At 50.1% G+C, this 20,185-nt stretch overlaps 2 protein-coding genes across 2 annotated transcripts in view; one reads left to right on the forward strand and one right to left on the reverse strand.

Moving 5' to 3' along the window:
* RNF222 (ring finger protein 222) lies at positions 1 to 3,039 on the reverse strand. Its single transcript, XM_023244273.2, has 2 exons — positions 2,933 to 3,039; positions 1 to 2,360 (listed from the first exon to the last, which is right to left on the reverse strand). The coding sequence occupies exon 2, from the start codon at positions 2,331 to 2,333 to the stop codon at positions 1,740 to 1,742; it is 594 nt and encodes a 197-aa protein (XP_023100041.1). The 5' UTR covers positions 2,334 to 2,360; positions 2,933 to 3,039; the 3' UTR covers positions 1 to 1,739.
* Positions 3,040 to 16,225: 13,186 nt separating this feature from the next.
* Positions 16,226 to 20,185, forward strand: part of NDEL1 (nudE neurodevelopment protein 1 like 1) — a 100,045-nt gene continuing 96,085 nt past the window's right edge. Inside the window, exon 1 of the mRNA XM_019817152.3 lies at positions 16,226 to 16,355. The gene's annotated coding sequence lies outside the window, so the exon portion shown is untranslated. The remainder of the gene's footprint in view (positions 16,356 to 20,185) is intronic.

A 20,185-nucleotide genomic window follows, 5' to 3' on the forward strand; every position in this document is an offset into this window, starting at 1 on the left:
TTTGGGAAAATATATACCTTTATTTAAAAAATAACTTTCGGCGTTCTTTGAAAATAAAAGAAGTGCCAGCTGTGAGTCACCACTGAATGAATGACATGAAAACACCACAGGTTTTTTGAAATTAGCCTTTGGCAAACACAACAGAATCTGAAAAGACTAGAGTCAAGTCCCCAGAAATTCAATGACACTGTTGAAAGCAGTCTGACTGAGCTTAAATAAAACAGACTCATTAGAGTCTTCGTAAATTTAACATTTTGAGTCTTGTAATAAATATGTTCCCCATGAATCCACCTGTTCCCTACCCCCCCCCCCCGCCCCCACAAATAGCACCTATGCTCTTTTTGAGTCTGGAAAGGAGCAAAAAGAAGTCCATAAGTGTTTTCAATCAGCCCTCCCTGCTTCCCAAATATCCCCTATACAGGGGAGCCCTTCCCTGGCGGTCCCCTAATGGACACCAGCCACCACAGGGATTTGGGAACTAGATAAGAGGCAGGGCGTTATTTCTTTCCCCATAGATAGCGAACTTTGCCAAGAGGCATAGGCTGGGGGCGGGTGGAGCGTTAGCTCTTGGCACAGCCGGGGTGTGAACAACCACCTATCCCAGAGAGCAGCTGAGAGTTTTTGTCGTTGTTCATCCTACAATTGAGATTATGGCCCATTGACGTATGGGCAAGACCCCGTCCGAGGCTTTCGGAGTGGCCCTCCTCACGGAGCCGGGCCACAGTCCAGGGTGGGGACTGTCTCTTTGAGACAGTAGAGTCCCTGATGAATTCAGCTGTTTGCTTCCCCACCCGTCCTTGCCCGGCCCAGCCCAGCTGGGAATGGGCCTGGGAAACTGGCCCGGCTGGTGTGACCTCTAATGAGTGGTTGGGTCATGAGGACCTGGGCCGGCTGGGAGGCGGGAGCCCCCAGGGGTTAATTTGCCCCCATAGTTGCATACTTCTCGGCTGACTCAAGTCTCGGTCAAGCTTCCCCTGCACTCCCCGCCCGCCAGTCCACCCTTGACAACCCCAAGACTCAAACTTTGGACCATTCACGGGCCCGCGAGGCTTGCGGAGGCCTCTGGCTCTGTTTGTGGGCCATTTTGCCAGCCTCGGCCTCAGCTCCCCTTTTCTGTTACTTCCCCCAGAGGTCCCCGGGGCCACAGCCCCTGAGATCAGCTCCTCCCCACAAGGGAAGGCCTTCCAGGCCGGGGACTTGGGGTTCAGGAGGACTTGGGGGCGGGAGGGCAGCCGTGAGGACGTTTGCTGAGATTCTGGGAAGGGCGCTTTCGGGCCCTGAGCCACTGCTTCTGTTTGTTCCCGACAGCAGACTAGAGAACCCCGGGTGGGAATTCTGACCTGGAGGGGTCCTGCCATTGGGCCCCCAGCCAGCTACCGGTGAGCCCCACCTGGCTTCGGGTGGGTCACCTGGCAGAGAAGGAGGACGCCTCAGGGCTGGTGACCCCACAGGAAGGGGGAAGCCACCAGCTCTCCATTTTGCTCAGTACCAGCCTGGAGGAGGCGGGGGGGTGGGGGGGGGTCTGCTGAGGTTACTGCCAACCCCCACCCGGGGGGTGGGGGGCGCAGCTGTGGTTCCTGAGGGGCCTCCACTGCCTTCTGCACCCTGGCCCGGAACCTGGTGTTCCTGTTTGGGCCCAGCGCTCAGCCCCAGCCTCCCTGGGCCCCCGCCGGGCGGGAGGAGCCAGAGGTGAGAAGTGAGGACGCCCCGTCCAGGCCCCGGTCGGCCCAGGGCGGCTGTCAGGCCTGCTTCCTCACCAGCAGCACCCAGGGCAGGATGGCGGCCACCACGGCCACCACGGCGATGAGGGTGATGAGTAGCAGGGCCCGCGAGCGGCAGCAGAAGGCCCGGCGGGAGCTGGGGGCCGGCGAGGCCTCCGACAGCTCGGCCAGGCTGCGCTGGGGCAGCACGCTGTCCTGCTCGCCCAGGGGCATCCCGTGGCGGCTGATGACGAAGACCTGGGGCTCCCGGGCCAGGCCGGGCGGCGGGTCCGAGGGGAGCTGGGCGCCCTGGCTGGGGGGCGGCCTCCAGGCCGTCGGGGAGGCGGCCAGGGGGCCCACGGGCACGGCCAAGGTCTGGGAGCTCCTGTCCAGCATGGAAGCCCAGCGGGAGCTCTTCTTACTGAGGAAGGTGACGTAGCGGCAGATGGGGCAGACGATGGTCCTCTGCACCTGGCCGTCCACGCGGGTGGAGAGCAGGTACTTGACCAGGCAGTCGTGGCAGAACACGTGGCCGCAGCTCAGGGTGCGGCTGGCGCCGTCCAGGTCGCGGAACTTCTCGTAGCACACGGGACACTCGCTGCCCGAGCTGTCCTTGCTCTCCCCTTCTGACATGGCCACTCTGCCGAGGCAGGGCCTTAGCTGTGGGGGGCAGGGGGGAGAAGGGCTGTGAGCGCCCCCGTGCCTTTCCCTCCTTCCCAAGTCCCTCCCGCACCTCCTGGCCCCTGCCCCAGAGTCTGAGACCTGGAGCCAAGCCCCTTAGGAGGAGACGAGGGAGCATTTCTGGAAGGATGGGGAGACAGATGAGGAGGAACCCCAGCCCCCAGAGACTCTGCAACCAGGGGCGTGGATTGTGATGAAGGCGTGGCCTCCCTGATCCCTCACCCCAACCGCGACATGCATGCGTGGTGAGGTCATCACCTCTCCTCTTCCTGCTTTGATGGCAGAAGCGAAGGCAAGGGGGGAACCCGCTTCCTGGGGGAAGCGAGCGGCTAAACAGATGCTCCCCCCTCCAGATTCAGCCCAGTCTCCAGTATGGGTCTGTACCCAGAGTGGCCATTTTCCAGAAGATCCTCTGGCTGTTCCTCCCTCTCTCCCTGCACGGGGACTCGGCAGGGCCACTGGATTGTATCCAGCCATCGGACTGCATTCCTCTCTGTGCTGAGCGTGGCTATAAAGCAATGACTGTTTTGAAAATAAAGCTCAGAACTTACACATCCGAGTGCCCGCTGGCCCTCTGTGTCGTCACGGCAGGGAGCTGTGGGCTCCTACGTCCACCTGCCACAGCCCACGCATTCTTCAAATTCTTCCTGGGCTGCCTAAGGCAGCTAGAGAACCTTCTGCTTAACCCTGGCAAAGGCAGATTTTCATGATTCGAGGATATGTCTGGTATTTTGGAAATGGCCACAAGTCACTGGGAGACAGGCCTGGTGAGAAAGTACATGAGTGATCAAGTGCTGTGATGCTGTTTTGAATTGAAGATACAGAGGGGCGCCCGGGTGGCTCAGTCGGCTAAGCATCTGACTCTTGGTTTCAGTTCGGGTCACGATCTCACGGTTCGTGAGGTTGAGCCCCCCCCCCCCGTCGGGCTCCGTGCCGGTGGTGCAAAGCCTGTTCGGGATTCTCTTTCCCTCTGCCTCTTTCTGCCTCTCCCCTGCTCGCTCGCTCTCTCAAAAGAAATAAACTTAAAAAATGATTTAAAAAAATAAAAAATAAATAAACTGAAGATACGGAGTCACCGTAAAGGAACAAGGTAGGTTTTAAACATTATCTGAAAGCAAATGAGAGCCCCCAAAGATGTTTTCAGCAATGGCAGAATTGTTGGATTAAGGACACAGCTTCCCAAATGTTGACTTTGAAGTACGGAAACACCTACTTGGGTACGTGGTGAGGTCCAAGGTTCCTCACTTACAAGTTCCCGGTATCATAGCTGGGTAGCCTCAACTCATCTAGATCAGCCTCTTTGGAAGGAACTGTGATGACCTGTCATTGATATTTTCTTCCACCAGCGACATAGACAAAGACACCTGGACACGCTGACAAATGGAACTCTGTGGCACCCCCACAACCAAGAGATGACATAATGGGCACAAGGTCAGTTATTAGAAAAGACTATAGTTTCTCAAATCATAAATCTTTTGGAATCGCTCCCCTCTCTTGGCTTGGTTCCGAATACATTTTGCCAAGCTGAAAACGTCCCGGAAGGAAGAAGGAGCAAAAAAACCATGTAAAGGTGGGGACAGGGGACCTGGGACCCTGGAGGCAGCACCGAAATCTTTTCAGAGGTTTTCAAGCTTTGGTCTCTGGGTGATCAATGTGGCCCCCAGGCTGGGTGAGGATTTCAAGTGCTCAGACTCTGCACCTGAGTTCAAGTCCTTGATACGCCCATTACCGTCTGTATAGCCTCAGGCAAATTGTTTAACCTGGAGCTTGGGGTTCACAGCACTGCTTTCCTCTCAGAGCTGTTCAGAGCGTTAAGTGAGCCAATGTGACCGAAGAGTCTGGTACACAGTACGTGCTCAACAAGTGGGAGATGTCATTGCTAAGACAGGCGCCTAGCATCTGCCTCCCCCTCCGCCACGCCTCACGAGTTGTTCCTTATTATTTTTCGAAAAAATTTTTAATGCTTATTTATTTTTGAGAGAGACAGAGCGTGAGTGGGGGAGGGGCAGAGAGAGAGGGAGACACAGAATTTCAAGCGGGCTCCAGCCTCTGAGCTGTCAAGCACAGAGCGTGACACGGGGCTCGAACTCACGGAGTGTGAGATCGTGACCTGAGCTGAAGTCGGATGCTTACCCCACTGAGCTACCCAGGCGCCCCAGTTGTTCCTTATTATGTAGATGACTAAAAAACTAGCACACACCCCTAACAGAGGCCAGCTCCCCTCAGATTAGAATAACTGTCCAAGATGATGAAGAGATGATGGGATGGACTGGGCAACAGGTTCAAGGGGAGATTAAGGAAGTGATGGGCAATAGATAACAATTAAGGTGATGATTCCAATGTTTCTCTGTCATTTTTGTTTCTTAACACACTCGCAAATGTCTAAACTGTGCATTATTCTCAAGGATGACCATGATCCTCTTAAGCCAACCAACTACTCACAAATCTCCCTGCATTTCACAACCTCCACAGACGTACGGTGGCAATTCTATCCATCCATCCACCTGTGTACCCATCCATCCATCCACCCACCCATCAATCCATCCACCTATCCTTCCTTCCATCCATCCATCCATCCATCCATCCACCCACCCATCCACCCATCCACCTGTCCTTCTTCCTTCTGTCAATCCATCCATCAGTCCATCCATCAATCCATCCATCCATCCATCTATCCATCTACCCACACACCCATCCATCTACCCATCTATCCTTCCTTCCTTCCTTCCTTCCTTCCTTCCTTCCTTCCTTCCTTCCTTCCTTCTATCCATCCATCCATCTACCCACACACCCATCCACCCATCCATCTATCCTTCCTTCCTTCCTTCCTTCCTTCCTTCCTTCCTTCCTTCCTTCCTTCCTTCCTTCCTTCCATCCACCTACCCACACACCCATCCACCCATCCACCTATCCATCCATCCATCCATCCATCCATCCATCCATCCATCCAATTATTCAACAAATAGTTCTTGAACTCCTGCTGTGTGCCACGAACTAAGCTTTGGCATTGAAGATAAGCAGGATCAAGAAGGTCCTTCATGAAACTTTAGAGCCCAGGGCACATGTATAAATGTTCTTGAAAAAGAGATTAAAAAAAAAAAAGGAGGAATGGTGATTAATAGCTGAAGTTGTTTGGGTCACTGAGAAGTAGGTATCAAGGTATGCAAGAGAATTCAAGCAGATGGTTAAGAGAATGTTAGGGGAAGGAAGGACTTTTGAGGTCATTTAGTTAAATCTAGTTTTATAAGGGAGGAGACCAGGTCCAGAGAAGGGGAAGTGATTTGACTGAGGCCACCCAGGAAGATGACAGAGAAGGAGATGACGGAGAGACAGACATGGAGAGAGGAGATTCCATAGATGATACAGAGAAGGTTATTAGAATCAGTAGACGAGTTGGGTGAGTAGCTCTTTAGCTGAGTTGGGAAGCACTATCCTCCCTGAGGTGAGCAGGAGGGGGAGGAGGAAAACTCTAATTTTCACTGGAGTTTGAGGAAAAGTAAAAGGGATCCAGGGGTGCAAAAGGACATCCTAGTCCCCACTGGTGGCCTCCCTGGGCAACCTTTTCTTCTTCCCGTGCTTCAGGAGAGCCACACCACCCGTGCCTGGACAGCGCCACCCTCCTCCCCCACCTCCTTCTCACCTCCCTTTCTCGGTCCTTCCCTGCCCTCTCCCTCCTTGCGTCCCTCCCTTTCTCTTAATTCCATTTCATTATTCCTTGAGTTCTTCTCATGGGCCTGACCCTGTACTGGGGTGCTGGGGCCGGGGTGAGGGCAGTCAAAGAAATTCAAGGAATGTGCTCTGATTTGGGCACAGACTAGCTCGATAACAACGTAAGACGTTATATGCCCAAAGGTATCCCCGCTGGTGCTTTAGGAAACTGTGGGGAGAGTAGGGTTGGAAAGTCTTCCTAGGTGAGGTGGGACCAGTGTCGACCCAATAATAAATAATTATAACAGCGACCATTTATTGAACACTAATTACGTGCTTGGTACATTATATCTCTTCCTCGTGTAATCCTGACAACAACCGAGGGAGGTAGGTATTATTTCCACTTTACAGATGAAGGGACTGAGGCTCAGGGCTGCAGGAACTTGTTCAAAGCCACACTGCCAGTACCGGGTGGGCCCAGGAGACAGGCCAGTACAGGGTGGACCCAGGCCGCCTCTAGTGAGGGTTTGGATATGCCTCCATGGAGGACCGTCCAGACCTTGGTCAACGGAGAGCAGGATGGTGGAAAAGGAGGTCCCAGCCCTCATACCCCCGCAGAAACCCTGATTTAACAAACACCCATGGATGGAAATCCCTTCTGAGAGCTCCAGAATCCAGTTGTATGTGTTAAACACGTACAGCCTTCTCATGTCTAGCCTACCTCGTAAAGTGGTTTAAAAAGGAGATGAAACTCGCATCACCTTGGTAGAGACCTTCCTCAGAGTGACTCTAAACACGGCTGTCACTCCGGCCACCTGTGAGGCATGGGGAGGACCAGGCTGGCCCAAGGGGAGCTGACCTCGTGAAGCCCCAGCACCCACAGCAGCAGCCCGTGGTGAGGACTGATGGGGGGTACGGTCAGCCCAGGGCATTCCCGCCTCCCCCACCTTGGGACGAGGAGCCTGTTAGGCAGAGACACGTCTAGGCAGCTGGGCTTCCCTCCTGGTGTCCCAAAGCGGGACCCTGTGGCTTCGGCTGTGACCACTTCCCCACCCCTAGACACTACGCACACACACACACACACACACACACACACACACACACACTCCCACACCCCTGTGCCACTCCAGTTTTGGTCCAGAACCTCGCCAAGCTCTGATTGGATCTCCCTCCTTCCCCGCCCCCAGCCAGTCCCCCAGACTCACTTTGGCTGGGACCAGGGAGAGCAGCGTCCGCCACTCCACCGCGTCCTCCGCGGAGCAGATCTGAGCCACCCACAGGTGTTGGGCAGACGGCACGTCTTCCTGCTGCTGTCACTGTGACAGCCGCCGCTGAGGCATTTCCTAATGACTGAGCAGGTCGGGAGGACAGTGAAGGGAAGTGAATGTCGCCCAACCCGTTTGAGGCCAGGAGGCTCTTGGCGTTGGCCAGGGGATTGGCAGCTTCTGGAGTCAGGTGATCTTGACGGGGATGCTAGGAGAGGAGCCCCTGGGTCTGCAGAGGAGCCCGGGGATGGGTTCCCAAGACAGTCAGGAGGTCTGGCAGTGGAAGCAGGGACCCAGGACCCCTTTGACTGAGGCTCTCAGAGGTGGGTCTCCCCATCCCAACAATAAGAAATGTGTCTTCAGGGCACCTGGGTGTTTCCGTCGGTTAGGTGTCAGACTTCAGCTCAGGTCATGATCTCGCGGTTCGTGGGTTCGAGCCCCGCATCGGGCTCTGTGCTGTCAGCTCAGAGCCTGGAGCCTGCGTCGGGTTCTGTGTCTCCCTCTCTCTCTGCCCCTCTCCCGCCGCCTCAAAAATAAAAAAAACATTAAAAAAAACTTTAAAAGAAATTTATCTTCATGGTCCTTCACCGTCCTGGACCCATTTCAGTTGTCTTCCCCCAGACCCCTGTTCTCCTGCCATGCACAGAGTGAAGGGGTCAGATCAGCCTCAGTAAGGCTACAACGCCCTAAGTAATATACAAATATTTGAGAGACGTGCCCACGTGCCTTTGCCATTCATCAAACACTCAAAGGGGCTCAGAGCTCCCAAAGACCAAACACCATGGAGAGGAAGAACGAGGCAGCGTGAAAACCAATGAATTAGAAACGCAAACCTGCCTGGAAAGAAATCCCTGACACCATGGGAAATGGAGGTAAGTTTCAGGACCGTCCGTAAAACGTGATTCTATTTATGGAAATTGGGTAATTTCTTATAGAGAAAGATCTGGAATAAGACACATCAAACTTGATCGTAGTTATCTCTGGAGGGACTCTCTAACTTCTACATTTCTGTGATACTTGAATGTCCCCCTGGAAGGTGTGTTTCTTCTGTGATCAGGAAAAAATAATCAAAAATAAGGCAGGAATAAAGCGAGGGGGTGGGGGTGCTGGAAACTTTTGAGGGATTCCCTTGTAGTTTGCTCAGGACTGGAGGCCAAGTCCTCAAGAAGGTGGTTTTCTTCTGGGGCTCCTGGGTGGCTCAGTCGGTTGAGTATCCGACTCTGGTTCAGGTCATCAGTCAAGCATGAGTTTGATTCTATAGGGCGCCCCAGGGTGGCCCCTCCTTGACCTGTCTAATCGTGGCCTGGCTCTATGGGCACCTTGAAGCTGGTTGGGGAGGATGGTCAAGGGAGTGCTCCCGGCCACTTCACCCAGGGACACAGGGATGACTGCCATGACAGTCTTGTGTGTTCTTCCCCGAGGAGCTGAAGGTGAGGTGTTCCAGGCAGTCCCAGATTTAGCAAGCGGAGAAAAGGTATCTGTTGTTTCTCTAAAACTCAAATTTTATTGGGCATTCTATATTTCATTTTGCAACTCCAGTCCCAGAGGTCTCCCCAAATGTCTCTCCGTCATGAGCATTTCCAGGGGTCCGTTAGGTAGGTTGACGTCATCATGACTCTGCCTAGGGCTTCTGGGGGTTCCGGAAAAGGAGACTCAAATACTTATCATCAATGCCCCGTGTGTCTCCAGGGGAGGGGACTGAGCCAGGCTGGGCTTTTTTTTTCTTCTTTTTGAATGTTTATTTTTTTGAGAGAGAGAGAGAGAGAGAGAGAGAGAGAGAGAGAGAGAGAGAATTACAGGCAGGCTCCACATTCAGCATGGAGCCCAATCTCACGACTGAGATATCATAACCTGAGCTGATACCAAGAGTTGGACACTTAATGGGCTGAGCCACCAAGGTGCCCCCAGGCTGGGCTGTCTTTAGACTAATGTGATATGACTTTGGAATAACATGAAGTTGCCGGGGCCCCCAAATCTCTTCCGTTGGCCCTGTCATGAAGCTTGACTTTGAAAATTACTTTCGATGTACAGATATTTATTTCCATAGTTTGTTGCTTTTTTGAGAGAGAGAGAGAGAGAGAGAGAGAGAGAGAGAGAGAGAGAGAGAATCCCAAGCAGCCTCCCTGCCCAGTGCGGAACCCAATGCAAAGCCAATTCCCCATGATAGTGAGATCATGACCAGAGCCAAAATCAAGAGTTGGAGGTTCAACCCACTGAGCCACCCAGGCACCCCTGTCGTGGTTTTATATTCCAAAATAAGAATTCAATTTTATTTTATTTTATTTTTTAAATGTTAATTATTTATTTTTGAGAAAGAGAGACAGAGTGTGAGCAGGGGAGGGTCAGAGAGAGAGGGAGACACAGAATCCGAAGCAGCTCCAGGCTCTGAGCTGTCAGCACAGAGCCCGACGCGGGGCTTGAACTCATGAACCGCGAGATCACGACCTGAGCTGAGGTCGGAAGCTTAACCTACTGAGCCACCCAGGTGCCCCTAAGAATTCAATTTTAAAAATTATATATACATATGTATGTGTACATATGTGTGTGCAATGCACACACATACACACAAACACCCGAGAGAGTAGATATATTAGCTGGAGACATCTCAGCTTTACTTTATCGGGTTGGTCTAGCCATCTTGGCCATCTTGCCCCTGAGACAGTGGGACATAGGAATGTCAAGTTTTGACAGGGAGAGGGGAATTAGTAATCAGGAAAGGTTGAGGGCACAGTTATATTAGCCAGAAGTGTCTACACTATAGGATTTGATAGTAGGGAGCTCTGGGAAATGAAGACCACCATCTAAGTGTTCACACTTGGCTGTGTTTATATAAAGAGAAGGTGCCATGCACCTTTGGGTAAATGACCTAATCCTTTTGTGCCTCAGTGGCTTCATCTGAAAAATGGGTATAAGTTTACCTACTCTGTAGGATTATGGTGATTACAGGAATGGGTGCAAGTAATGTGCCTGGAACCACACCTGTCAGCTCAGGGCAGGAGGGCGCAGTGGCCTCTCCTCTGGTTGGGTCACATTGGAGAGTTGTGTCCAGTTCAGGAGGGGAGGCATCGCTGGGGGACTGAAGCACGTTCTGGGAAAGAGGCCGGCTGGGTTGGGGATGGGTCTGGAGACCACTGTGGCCTCATAAGACCTCCCTTGGAGAGATCTCTCTGAGGGTAGGGAGCTTCCAGACAAGGAAAGAATCCTGGCTGAGGCTGGCTGACTGCTGAATGGGCAGGTGTTGGGAGGGGCCCAGGAATCTATATTCTATATTAATTTTTTTTTCAACGTTTATTTATTTTTGGGACAGAGAGAGACAGAGCATGAACGGGGGAGGGGCAGAGAGAGAGGGAGACACAGAATCGGAACCAGGCTCCAGGCTCTGAGCCATCAGCCCAGAGCCTGACGCGGGGCTCGAACTCACGGACCGCGAGATCGTGACCTGGCTGAAGTCGGACGCTTAACTGACTGCACCACCCAGGCGCCCCTAATTTTTTTTAATTTTAATTTTATTTTTTTTAATTTACACCCAAATTAGTTAGCATATAGTGAGACAATGATTTCAGGAGTAGATTCCTTAGTGCCCCTCCCCCATTTAGCCCCTCCCCCTCCCTTCCCCCCTCCAGTAACCTTCTGTTGGTTCTCCATATTTAAGAGTCTCTTCTGTTTTGTCCCCCTCCCTGTTTTTATAGTATTTTGGTTTCCCTTCCCTTAAGTTCATCTGTTTTGTCTCTTAAAGTTCTCATGAGTGAAGTCATGTGACTTTTGTCTTTCTCTAATTTCACTTAGCATAATACCCTCCAGTTCCATGCACGTAGTTGCCAATGGCAAGATCTCCTTCTTTTTGATTGCCGAGTAATACTCCATTGTATATATATACCACATCTTCTTTATCCATTCATCCATCGATGGACATTTGGGCTCTTTCCAGACTTTGGCTGTTGTCGGTAGTGCTGCTATAAACATGGGGGTGCATGTGTCCCTTCGAAACAGCACACCTGTATCCCATGGATAAATGCCTAGTGGTGCAATTTGTGGGTCGTAGGGTAGGTCTGTTTTTAGTTATTTGAGGAACCATACTGTTTTCCAGAGTGGCTGCACCAGCTTGCATTCCCATCTATGTTAATTTTTTAATTGGATGGATAAATGAGCAGATAGATACATGATAATATAAGAATAGTGAATGGTAATGGTGGAATCTGGGTATTGCATATATGGGATCTCCCTGTGAACCTCCTTGAACTTTGCTGTATGTTTGGAAATCGTCAGAAAAAAATGGTGGAAAAACTAATTTCTTGAATAAGTAATGCATTCAGATAACTTGAAAATGAAAAAGTGATGGGGTGCTGGGTGACTCAGTAGGTTGAGCGTCCGACTTTGGCTCAAGTCACCATGTCATGGTTCATGGGTTCGAGCCCCACGTCAGGCTCTGTGCTGATAACTCGGAGCCTGCTTTGGATTCTGTGTCTTCCTCTCTTTTTCTGCCCCACCACTGCTCACACTCTGTATCTCTCTCTCTCAAAACGAAATAAACATTAAAACAAAATTTAAAAGTGAAAGTGTTGGGGCACCTGGGTGGCTCAGTCGATTAAGCGTCAGACTTTTCACTTCAGCTCAGGTCACCATCTCGTGATTGGTGAGATTGAGCCCTGCGTCGGGCTCTGTGCTGACAGTGCGGAGCCTGTCCGTCTCCCTCTCTCTCTGTGCCTCCCCAGGTCGCGCTCTTTCTCTCTCAAAGATAAACGTTAAAAAAAGAAAACTTAAAGAAATGGTTAAGATGGTAAATTTTACGTTGTGTTTGTCCTACCACAATTCTTAGAAGAGGTCACCACTGTCCTTAGTGGTTATTCCTGTGCGCTTAACTTTATATCTGCACGAGCAAATATAGATATTGATGTGTATTCCTTCCCCGCCTTTTTTTTTTTTTAAATCAAAAGATAGCACACTACATGCACACGTCTGCATCTTGCTTGTCTTACTTGAATCTCCATCCTGGAGCTTTCTCCATGATCATACATGGAAAACGAGTTTTTGGACTCCAGGTTGTTTTGTGTGTGTGTGTGTGTGTGTGTGTGTGTGTGTGTGTGTTTGAGAGAGAGACAGAGAGAGCACAAATGGGGGATGGCCAGAGAGAGAGGGAGCCAGAGAATCCCAAGCAGCCTCCACACGATCAGTGCAGAGCCTGATGTGGGGCTCGAACCCACGAAACTATGAGAACATGACCTGAGCCGAAACCAAGAGTCGGACGCTTAACCGACTGAGCGACCCCAGTGCCCCTGGAATCAAAGTTTTTCACAGTTTCCCCAGGGAATGTCAAGGGGCAGCCTGTTTGGGAACCTCTGGCCTGGGAGATGGCTGGGGTCGAGGGTGGCTTAGAGATTTGCTTCTGCCTCCAGGCTGGATGGCGGAGGACCAGAAGCTGAGGTGGCTCTTTTAGACAGGGCTCCTCTGTCCCCACCATCTACGGTGTCCATCTGCAGCCCCCCCCCCAGGGGAGTGAGTTTTTCCTGCGGGTCCTGGGTCTCTTGCTCCCTGGAGAGACTCTGGGTGGCCAGCAGCAGGGACACTCAAAACTCAATACTGTTTCTACCCTTTCTCCACCTGCTGTGGGGACGGGGTGGGGGCGGTGAGCCGGAGCCACCCTAAGAAGATGGTCACTCCTGCCATTCTGAACCGGGGCCAACACTTTAATAAAAGTAAAAGTGAGTCACTCCAAATATCAAAGGTTAAAAAGGCTGGGGGGGGGGGGTGCGGGGGACGTGAATTTGGAGCCAGAAACTGCAGGCTGCGCCCTGAGGCAGTGGACGGTTGGGGGAGGTGGGGAAGGGGACGGAGAAGAGGAAAAATAGGATCAAGGGGTAAGGCAAACCTTTGCTAGGGCAGAGGCTCTTGGGCTTTATATCACTGCCCTCCGTGAAGAGACACCTGACAATGATCTACCTCAGCTGAACATGCTCCTGTGGGCCCACCTGGATCCTTGACCGGGGCCTGATCAGCGATGCCGAGGGCTGTGTTGGGTCAGGAGAAGGGAAGCCATCGCATTGACTGTTCATATTGGGCCAGTGGAGGCTTGCTCAGTCCTGGCTCTCGATGAGGGTGGAGTTATAGAAGGGGTGCAGGGCAAAGGCCGGGGCGGGGGGCAAGCTGGCTGTGCCCCTGTGTATGCTCATGGCGGTTGCAATTAAATGACACTTGTGAGATAGGAGGTGGGCATCTCCTTGATTCTTGAGTGTGTGTGTGTGTGTGTGTGTGTGTGTACATGATCCTTGACCTTCCTCCTGCCCTACCTCCGCTCATGAGCCTCTTGATCGGCCTGAGGATTATGGGCAGTTGGGAAAGCCTAGCCATCCCCAGGTAAGGAGCGGAAGATCCCCTGGTCCCCAGGGAAGCCAGGGCAGAGGCCAAGGCTTTAGTGACCCCTGAAGATGTGCTGCTCCAGCCAGCATAGCCCGGTCCCTCGGGCCTCCCCAGTGAGGCCACACTCCCCACAGGGAGGCCCGGGGAGGACCCAGAATTGAGCGCAGCCCTGAGGGTCTCTCCACCCCTGTGCAGTTATCAGGCCCTGACCTTGCTTCCTTCACAGCTGGCTCTGAGTCCTGCTTTGGGGTTTCAGTTTCTTCGTGCGCCTGCAAATTTCCTGGGCTCACCTCCTCCCCACAAGGCTTCCCTGGGGCCTCTGAAATCTCTGTCTTACCTGTTCCCTTTGTGCCACCCCCTGGGGCTCTCCCCCATTTATGACACAGCCTGGGGCTGCTGGTAGCACAGGCGAAACCTGGGGCCTGTGAACAGAAAACAAAGATGCCCCTTGTCCGGGTTAAGGGCAGCCCCACGGCTTGGTAGGGCGGAATAAGGGCCACTTTGCACTCCCAGCTCCCACCTCGGCCCTCAGCCCCCTTAGCCCGACGGCACCAGGGTCTGCAGAAGCCACAGAGTGTTTCCACAGGTCTCTCCCTGTCCCTCCCTCCCTCCGAGGACCTCTGGGGCTCCCTGCTGCCCTCAGTACAAAGCCCACACACTCAGCCTCCACACAAGGCCCTCACTGCCCTGCCCTCGCTGTCTCACGTCATGAAGCGTGGCCACAGAGGTGGCTTTCAGTTCAGATGCCTTGAAGGCCTTGGGCTATTGGAGATCTGTGATTTTTTTTCATGCTCTTTTTCTCTCTGGCTCGAATGCCTTTCTACTTCATCACAGCCGGCCCCCCAGCGGCGCCCCCATCTCCATCTTTTAAGACCTTGAAGGAGGGGGTGATGACTCACCTCTGTAGCACGGGGCCCGGTATCATCAGAGCCCAGCACATCAATGTTTGTTAAATGAACAAATCTACCTTCATAAGCCCCTCGCTCAAGTGTGTGGGGCTAGGGGCTGGGGCAAGGGAAGCTCGGGAAACACGGTCGGTCGTTCATCTTTCTATTCGAAACTCCTTTGGGAGCCACACCAGAGTTCCCTCCTCAGAGTCCTAATGGAGCGAGAAGCTCAACGAGGCCACCGCGGGGTCAGAGCCATACTTTTGTCGCCGACGTTCACCAGTGTTGTCTTTGAAAAAGCATGATCTTAGGCAGATTCTGCAGGAGCCGAGTCTGGGAAGGGGAGGAGGGAAGATGGTCTGGGCAAGGGGGAGGGACTTGTGGAGGAATGTGCCATTATCTAGCCCATTTGTCCTGGTATTTTTTGCCGTATCAGAGTGCCACCGACTGTTTACTTGATTTGTCTTGAAAAAATAAATGGAATCACATTTTAATATATAAAATATACGTATAAATATATAAATATATATTTAATATATACAAAATATTAAAAAGTATATTTTTAAATACATATTTTATTTTTTTAAAGTACTCTACCAGGGGAAAATGGGTGATGGGCATTGAGGAGGGCACTCGTCGGGATGAGAACTGGGCGTTGTACCTAAGCAAGGGACCACGGGAAACTACCCCCAAAACCAAGAGCACACTGTTCATACTGTATGTTAGCCAATTTGACAATAAATTATATTAAAAGTATTTTCTTTTTTTTTTTTCAACGTTTATTTATTTTTGGGACAGAGAGAGACAGAGCACGAACGGGCGAGGGGCAGAGAGACAGGGAGACACAGAATCGGAAACAGGCTCCGGGCTCCGAGCCATCAGCCCAGAGCCTGACGCAGGGCTCGAACTCACGGACCGCGAGATCGTGACCTGGCTGAAGTCGGACGCTTAACCGACTGCACCACCCAGGCGCCCCTAAAGGTATTTTCTTTAAATAAATTAATCTCTACTCCCAAAGTCGGGCTCAAACTGGCGACACCAAGATCAAGAGTCCCATGCTCTACCCACTGAGCCAGCCAGGCGCCCCTAATCATACTTCTAATAAACAGCACATTTAATACATACTGGGAATTGGGGGAGGGGGGGCGGAAGAAAGGCTCGCTTTGCAGACCGCCTGAAATGGTGCACACAGACCTTGACGCGCTGACTTGGGACGTGAGAATGAGGGACGGTGGCCTGGGAGGTGGGGGACAGAGGCCTGGGATCTCACAGCAGGAAAGAAGCCACCTCAGGCTGAGCTCAAGGCTGGGTTTAAATGCTTGAGAGCCCTTTGGTCCTGAAGCCAGAGTAGGATCAACTAAAAGAATCCTAAGAGAAGGAGGCACAGAGCTTGGACGTACGTGAGGATGAAACTGGCAAGAATCGGGGTGGTGGGTGCGGACTCCGGGGCGGAGGGAGAGAAGCAGGGGTGGGGCAGCGGGCGAGGCGAGCAGGAACGCCCCAGCGCGGAGCTGCGCACCTGCAGCGCCCCTGACCTGCGTGCGCTCCCGCCCCACTGCCTCTCGCGATGGTGAAACTCACAGAACGCCCTTGCCTGTCGCCAGCCCCCGGTGCGCAGGCGCGCTCTGGGACAGGTGCCGGCAGGGAGGCTAAAGAAGCGGGGACAGAAGTTTGATCTCAGGGCCCTGAGTGGAAGGGAAACTTCTTTCCACTTTCTGGGGGCTCTGGCAGCTTCAGGGGGAAAGAGAGCTGGAAATGAACCTTTCATCCCAGAACTGAAAGCCTCCCTGACATTTGAGAGCCCTCAGCGCTTGAGACAGGTAAGGCTAGAGTCAGGGACAGAGTCGGGAGTGAAAAAAAAATGTATATTTTTTTCTGATTATAAAAATAGAACTACTGTTGGGGGAAAAATGTAGAAAATTCATAAAAGGCACATGAAGAAGAAAAACATAAGCTCTACAACACCTGTCCGGATAGCCACCATAAATATTTTGGTGTTTATTCTTCTAGCCTATTTATGTATTATGTATATATATATATTATATATATATATATATATATATACATATATATATATAAAATTATAGTAAGATAATAAGTGAGATAATAAGTGAGATTGCATTGTATAAATACTTTTAGGGCCTGATTTTTTTTTTTTTAGTGTTAGCTTGTGGTCCCCAATAAACATTCTTTTATACCCGTATTTATTTATTTATTTATTTATTTGAGAGAGATGGAGCAGGGGGAGGGAAGGGCAGAGGCAAAGGGACAGAGAGAGAATCTTAAGCAGGCTCCACACCCAGCATGATGACCAAGGTGGGTCTCCATCCCATGACCCTGAGATCATGACCTGAGCTGAAATCAAGAGTTGGATGCTCAGCTGACTGAGCCACCCAGGCACCCCTATGCCCTTGTTTTTAACAGATGTAGTCATTTATTTAATGTATTAATTGACATTTAAGTTGTTTCCAATTTTCTCCTAGTATAAAAAGTCTCTGCACCATTTTAATTTGCAAAATCTTGGTGTTACTTCCTTAAAATAATTATTTGAAATGGAACTGATGAGTCGGAGTATAATATAATTTTAAATACTTGTGATAAATATTGTCATATGTCGTTTCATAAATGTTATACCAGTTTAGGGCCGCCTGGGTGGCTTAAGTCAGTTCGTGATCTCTTGGTTAGTGGGACCAAGCCCTGCTTTGGGCTCTGTGCTGATGGCTCAGAGCCTGCTTGGGATTCTCTCTCTCCCTCTCTCTCTCTGCCCCTCCCCCACTTATACTTTTCTGTCTCAAAGTAAGTAAATATTTTTTTTTAAATGTTGTACCAGTTTAGACTCCCTCCAGCAGCATGTGGGATTGCCTCTTGTCACCCTATACTCACCTCACCTTGGTATAATTGTAACTTTATCTTTGCCCCCCCCCCCAAAAAAAAGGCTTGAAATCCTCCACTTCTGTGATCACTGTCAATATCCTAGCTCAAGACACTATCAGCAACTTGTTTGGAATTCAAGATAGCCTTTTAACTTTCCTTCTTCCTTCCTCTCTCCTCCCTCACCTGGCCCCCTAAGGTCTGTTTTCCACAGAAGAGTCCGAGTTATCCTTGAAAAAAAATGTGTCCTCGTTGAGTTTTGCCTCTGGTCAAGACACGGTGGCTTGTATCAGACTAGGATTCCTTTAGAGAACAATGTAAAAATTAGGTCACACACACAAGTACCCACACCCACTCACATTCGCATGCACAGCTGTTTTAAGGCTTCAGAGAGTAGCTAACATGGGCGGAACTTAAGTAACCAGGATCCTGTAGAGAAAGAAACCACTTTGAGGTAAGGGGCATCTTCTCCACTGCTTTCCTTAAAGAAATTCCTTAAGGAATTTGCTGATTTGCTTGGGAGGCCTTGAGGCTGAGCAGAAAATGGTGGCCTACAATTGGAATTCAGGATCTGGCGAGAAAGAAGAATCTGGTCAATCCTCTAGGGTCTCAGTTGAGACTCCTGCGGGGCTATGACCTAGGAGTAAGGACAATCCAGACATGGGCCAGCCCATACAAAGCCTGGTAGTCTCAGTCCTGATTGGATCATATGATTTGACCCTACTCTAACTGCCTGGAAGAACGTCAACCAGAATTTATATATCTTCTGGAAAAATAACATCCCGTGGAGCCTCTACAATTTTTCATTCTACCCAGCATTCAGCATATAACAAAAATTAATGGGGAGCAGGGGGAGGAGTATGTGTGTGCACCTGGCTGGACTCAGTTGGTTAAGCACCCAACTCTTGATCTCAGCTCAGGTCTCAACTTCAGGGTTGTGAGTTCAAGCCCCATGTTGGGCTCTGTGCTGGGTGTGAAACCTACTTAAAAAAAAATTGACAGATAAGCTAGGAGACAAGACTTATGGAAACAAAAGCCAAGAGAAAAGCAGAGGATAGAATCAGATCCAAAGGAGAAAAAGATATTACTATTATTGTAACAGACTCTAATGTATTCAAGAACATAAAGAATAGAGACGCTGAAAAAGTTTTTAATTTGAGTATAATTGACACACAATGCTACATTAACTTCAGGTGTACAACATAGTGACTCAACTCTTTTTTTTTTAACGTTTATTTATTTTTGAGACAGAGAGAGACAGAGCGTGAACAGGGGAGGGGCAGAGAGAGAGGGAGACACAGAATCAGAAACAGGCTCCAGGCTCCGAGCTGTCAGCACAGAGCCCGACACGGGGCTAGAACTCACGGACCGTGAGATCGTGACCTGAACCGAAGTTGGATGCTTAACGGACCAAGCCACCCAGGCGTCCTAGTGACTCAACTTTTCTATATGTTATGCTATGCTCAGCACAAGAATAGCTACTACCTCTCACCATATGATGCTAGTACAATATCATTGTCTATATTCCCTGTGCTATGCCTTTTATTCCTGTGACTTATTCACCTCATACCTGGAAGCCTGAACCTCCCACTCCCCTTCACCCACTTTGCCCATCCCCCTACAAATAGTTTTTAAAAAGAGCCAAGTGGAAATTCTGAAACTGCAAAATACTATTACTGAAATAAAAAAAACTCTATAGATGGGTTTCACAGCAGATTAGATACAATAGAAGAGAGGATTAGTATATGGAAAGATAGGTCAGTAGAAAATATATCGTCTGAAGCATGGAGTAGGGGAAAAGGTTGGAAAATAAGAAAATATGAAATATGGTATAGAGGTCTAAATACATTTCCCTGGAGTCATTCAAGTAAAGGATAGCGAGTGACTGGTTCAGAAGCAGTAGTTCAAGAGTTACTGATTACAAATTTTATAATATTAATGCAAGACATTAAGCCACAGATTCAAGAAACAACAACCCTCAAGCAAAATAAATACCAAAAAATCTCCCCATAGGCACATTGTAGTCAAACTTCTGAAAACAGAAGAAAAGAGAATTTTTAAAAGTTGGCTGAGAGAAAAAAGCCACATTACTTGTAGAGGAGTGATAACAATACTGAGAGCTCATTTTCAAGATAAATGGTGGGATCCAGGAGACAGTGGAAGTCAAGGCCACATGGTCTATGTGCCTCAGGAGTGAGCAAAAGGCTACATGGTATAATCTTTAAATGACTGAAAGAAATAGCTGCCAATCTAGGATTTTATATAGAGAAAAATATTCTTCAAAAATGAAGGTGGAACAGAGAGGTTTACAAATGAAAACAGGGAGAGAAAATGTTCCCAATGGGAACAAAGAATGAAGGAATGAATGAATGACAAAAGGTAACTGCATTATATATACGTGAATATTGGCTGTATAGAAAAATAATGTCTTAAGAGTTTAAAAATATGTGAAGCATTAAAATACTTGACAATAATAACCAGAAGGCAGGAGGAGGGTAGGTGGAGTTCAATTGTAAGATTCTTTTTTTTTTAATTTTTTTTAACGTTTTATTTATTTTTGAGACAGGGAGAGACAGAGCATGAACAGGGGAGGGTCAGAGAGAGGGAGACACAGAATCTGAAACAGGCTCCAGGCTCTGAGCTGTCAGCACAGAGCCTGGCGTGGGGCTTGAACTCATGGACTGTGAGATCATGACCTGAACGGAAGTTGGATGCTCAACCAACTGAGCCATCCAGGCTCCCCCACATAATATCTTGATAACCATTAAAGGAATAGTAA

Source organism: Felis catus, chromosome E1, assembly GCF_018350175.1.
Source record: "Felis catus isolate Fca126 chromosome E1, F.catus_Fca126_mat1.0, whole genome shotgun sequence".
Classification (NCBI taxonomy): domain Eukaryota; kingdom Metazoa; phylum Chordata; class Mammalia; order Carnivora; family Felidae; genus Felis; species Felis catus.

Coding starts and splice junctions, on each gene's coding strand:
- RNF222 (XM_023244273.2), bottom strand. CDS start 2,333: ATGTCAGAAGGGGAGAGCAAGGACAGCTCGGGCAGCGAGTGTCCCGTG.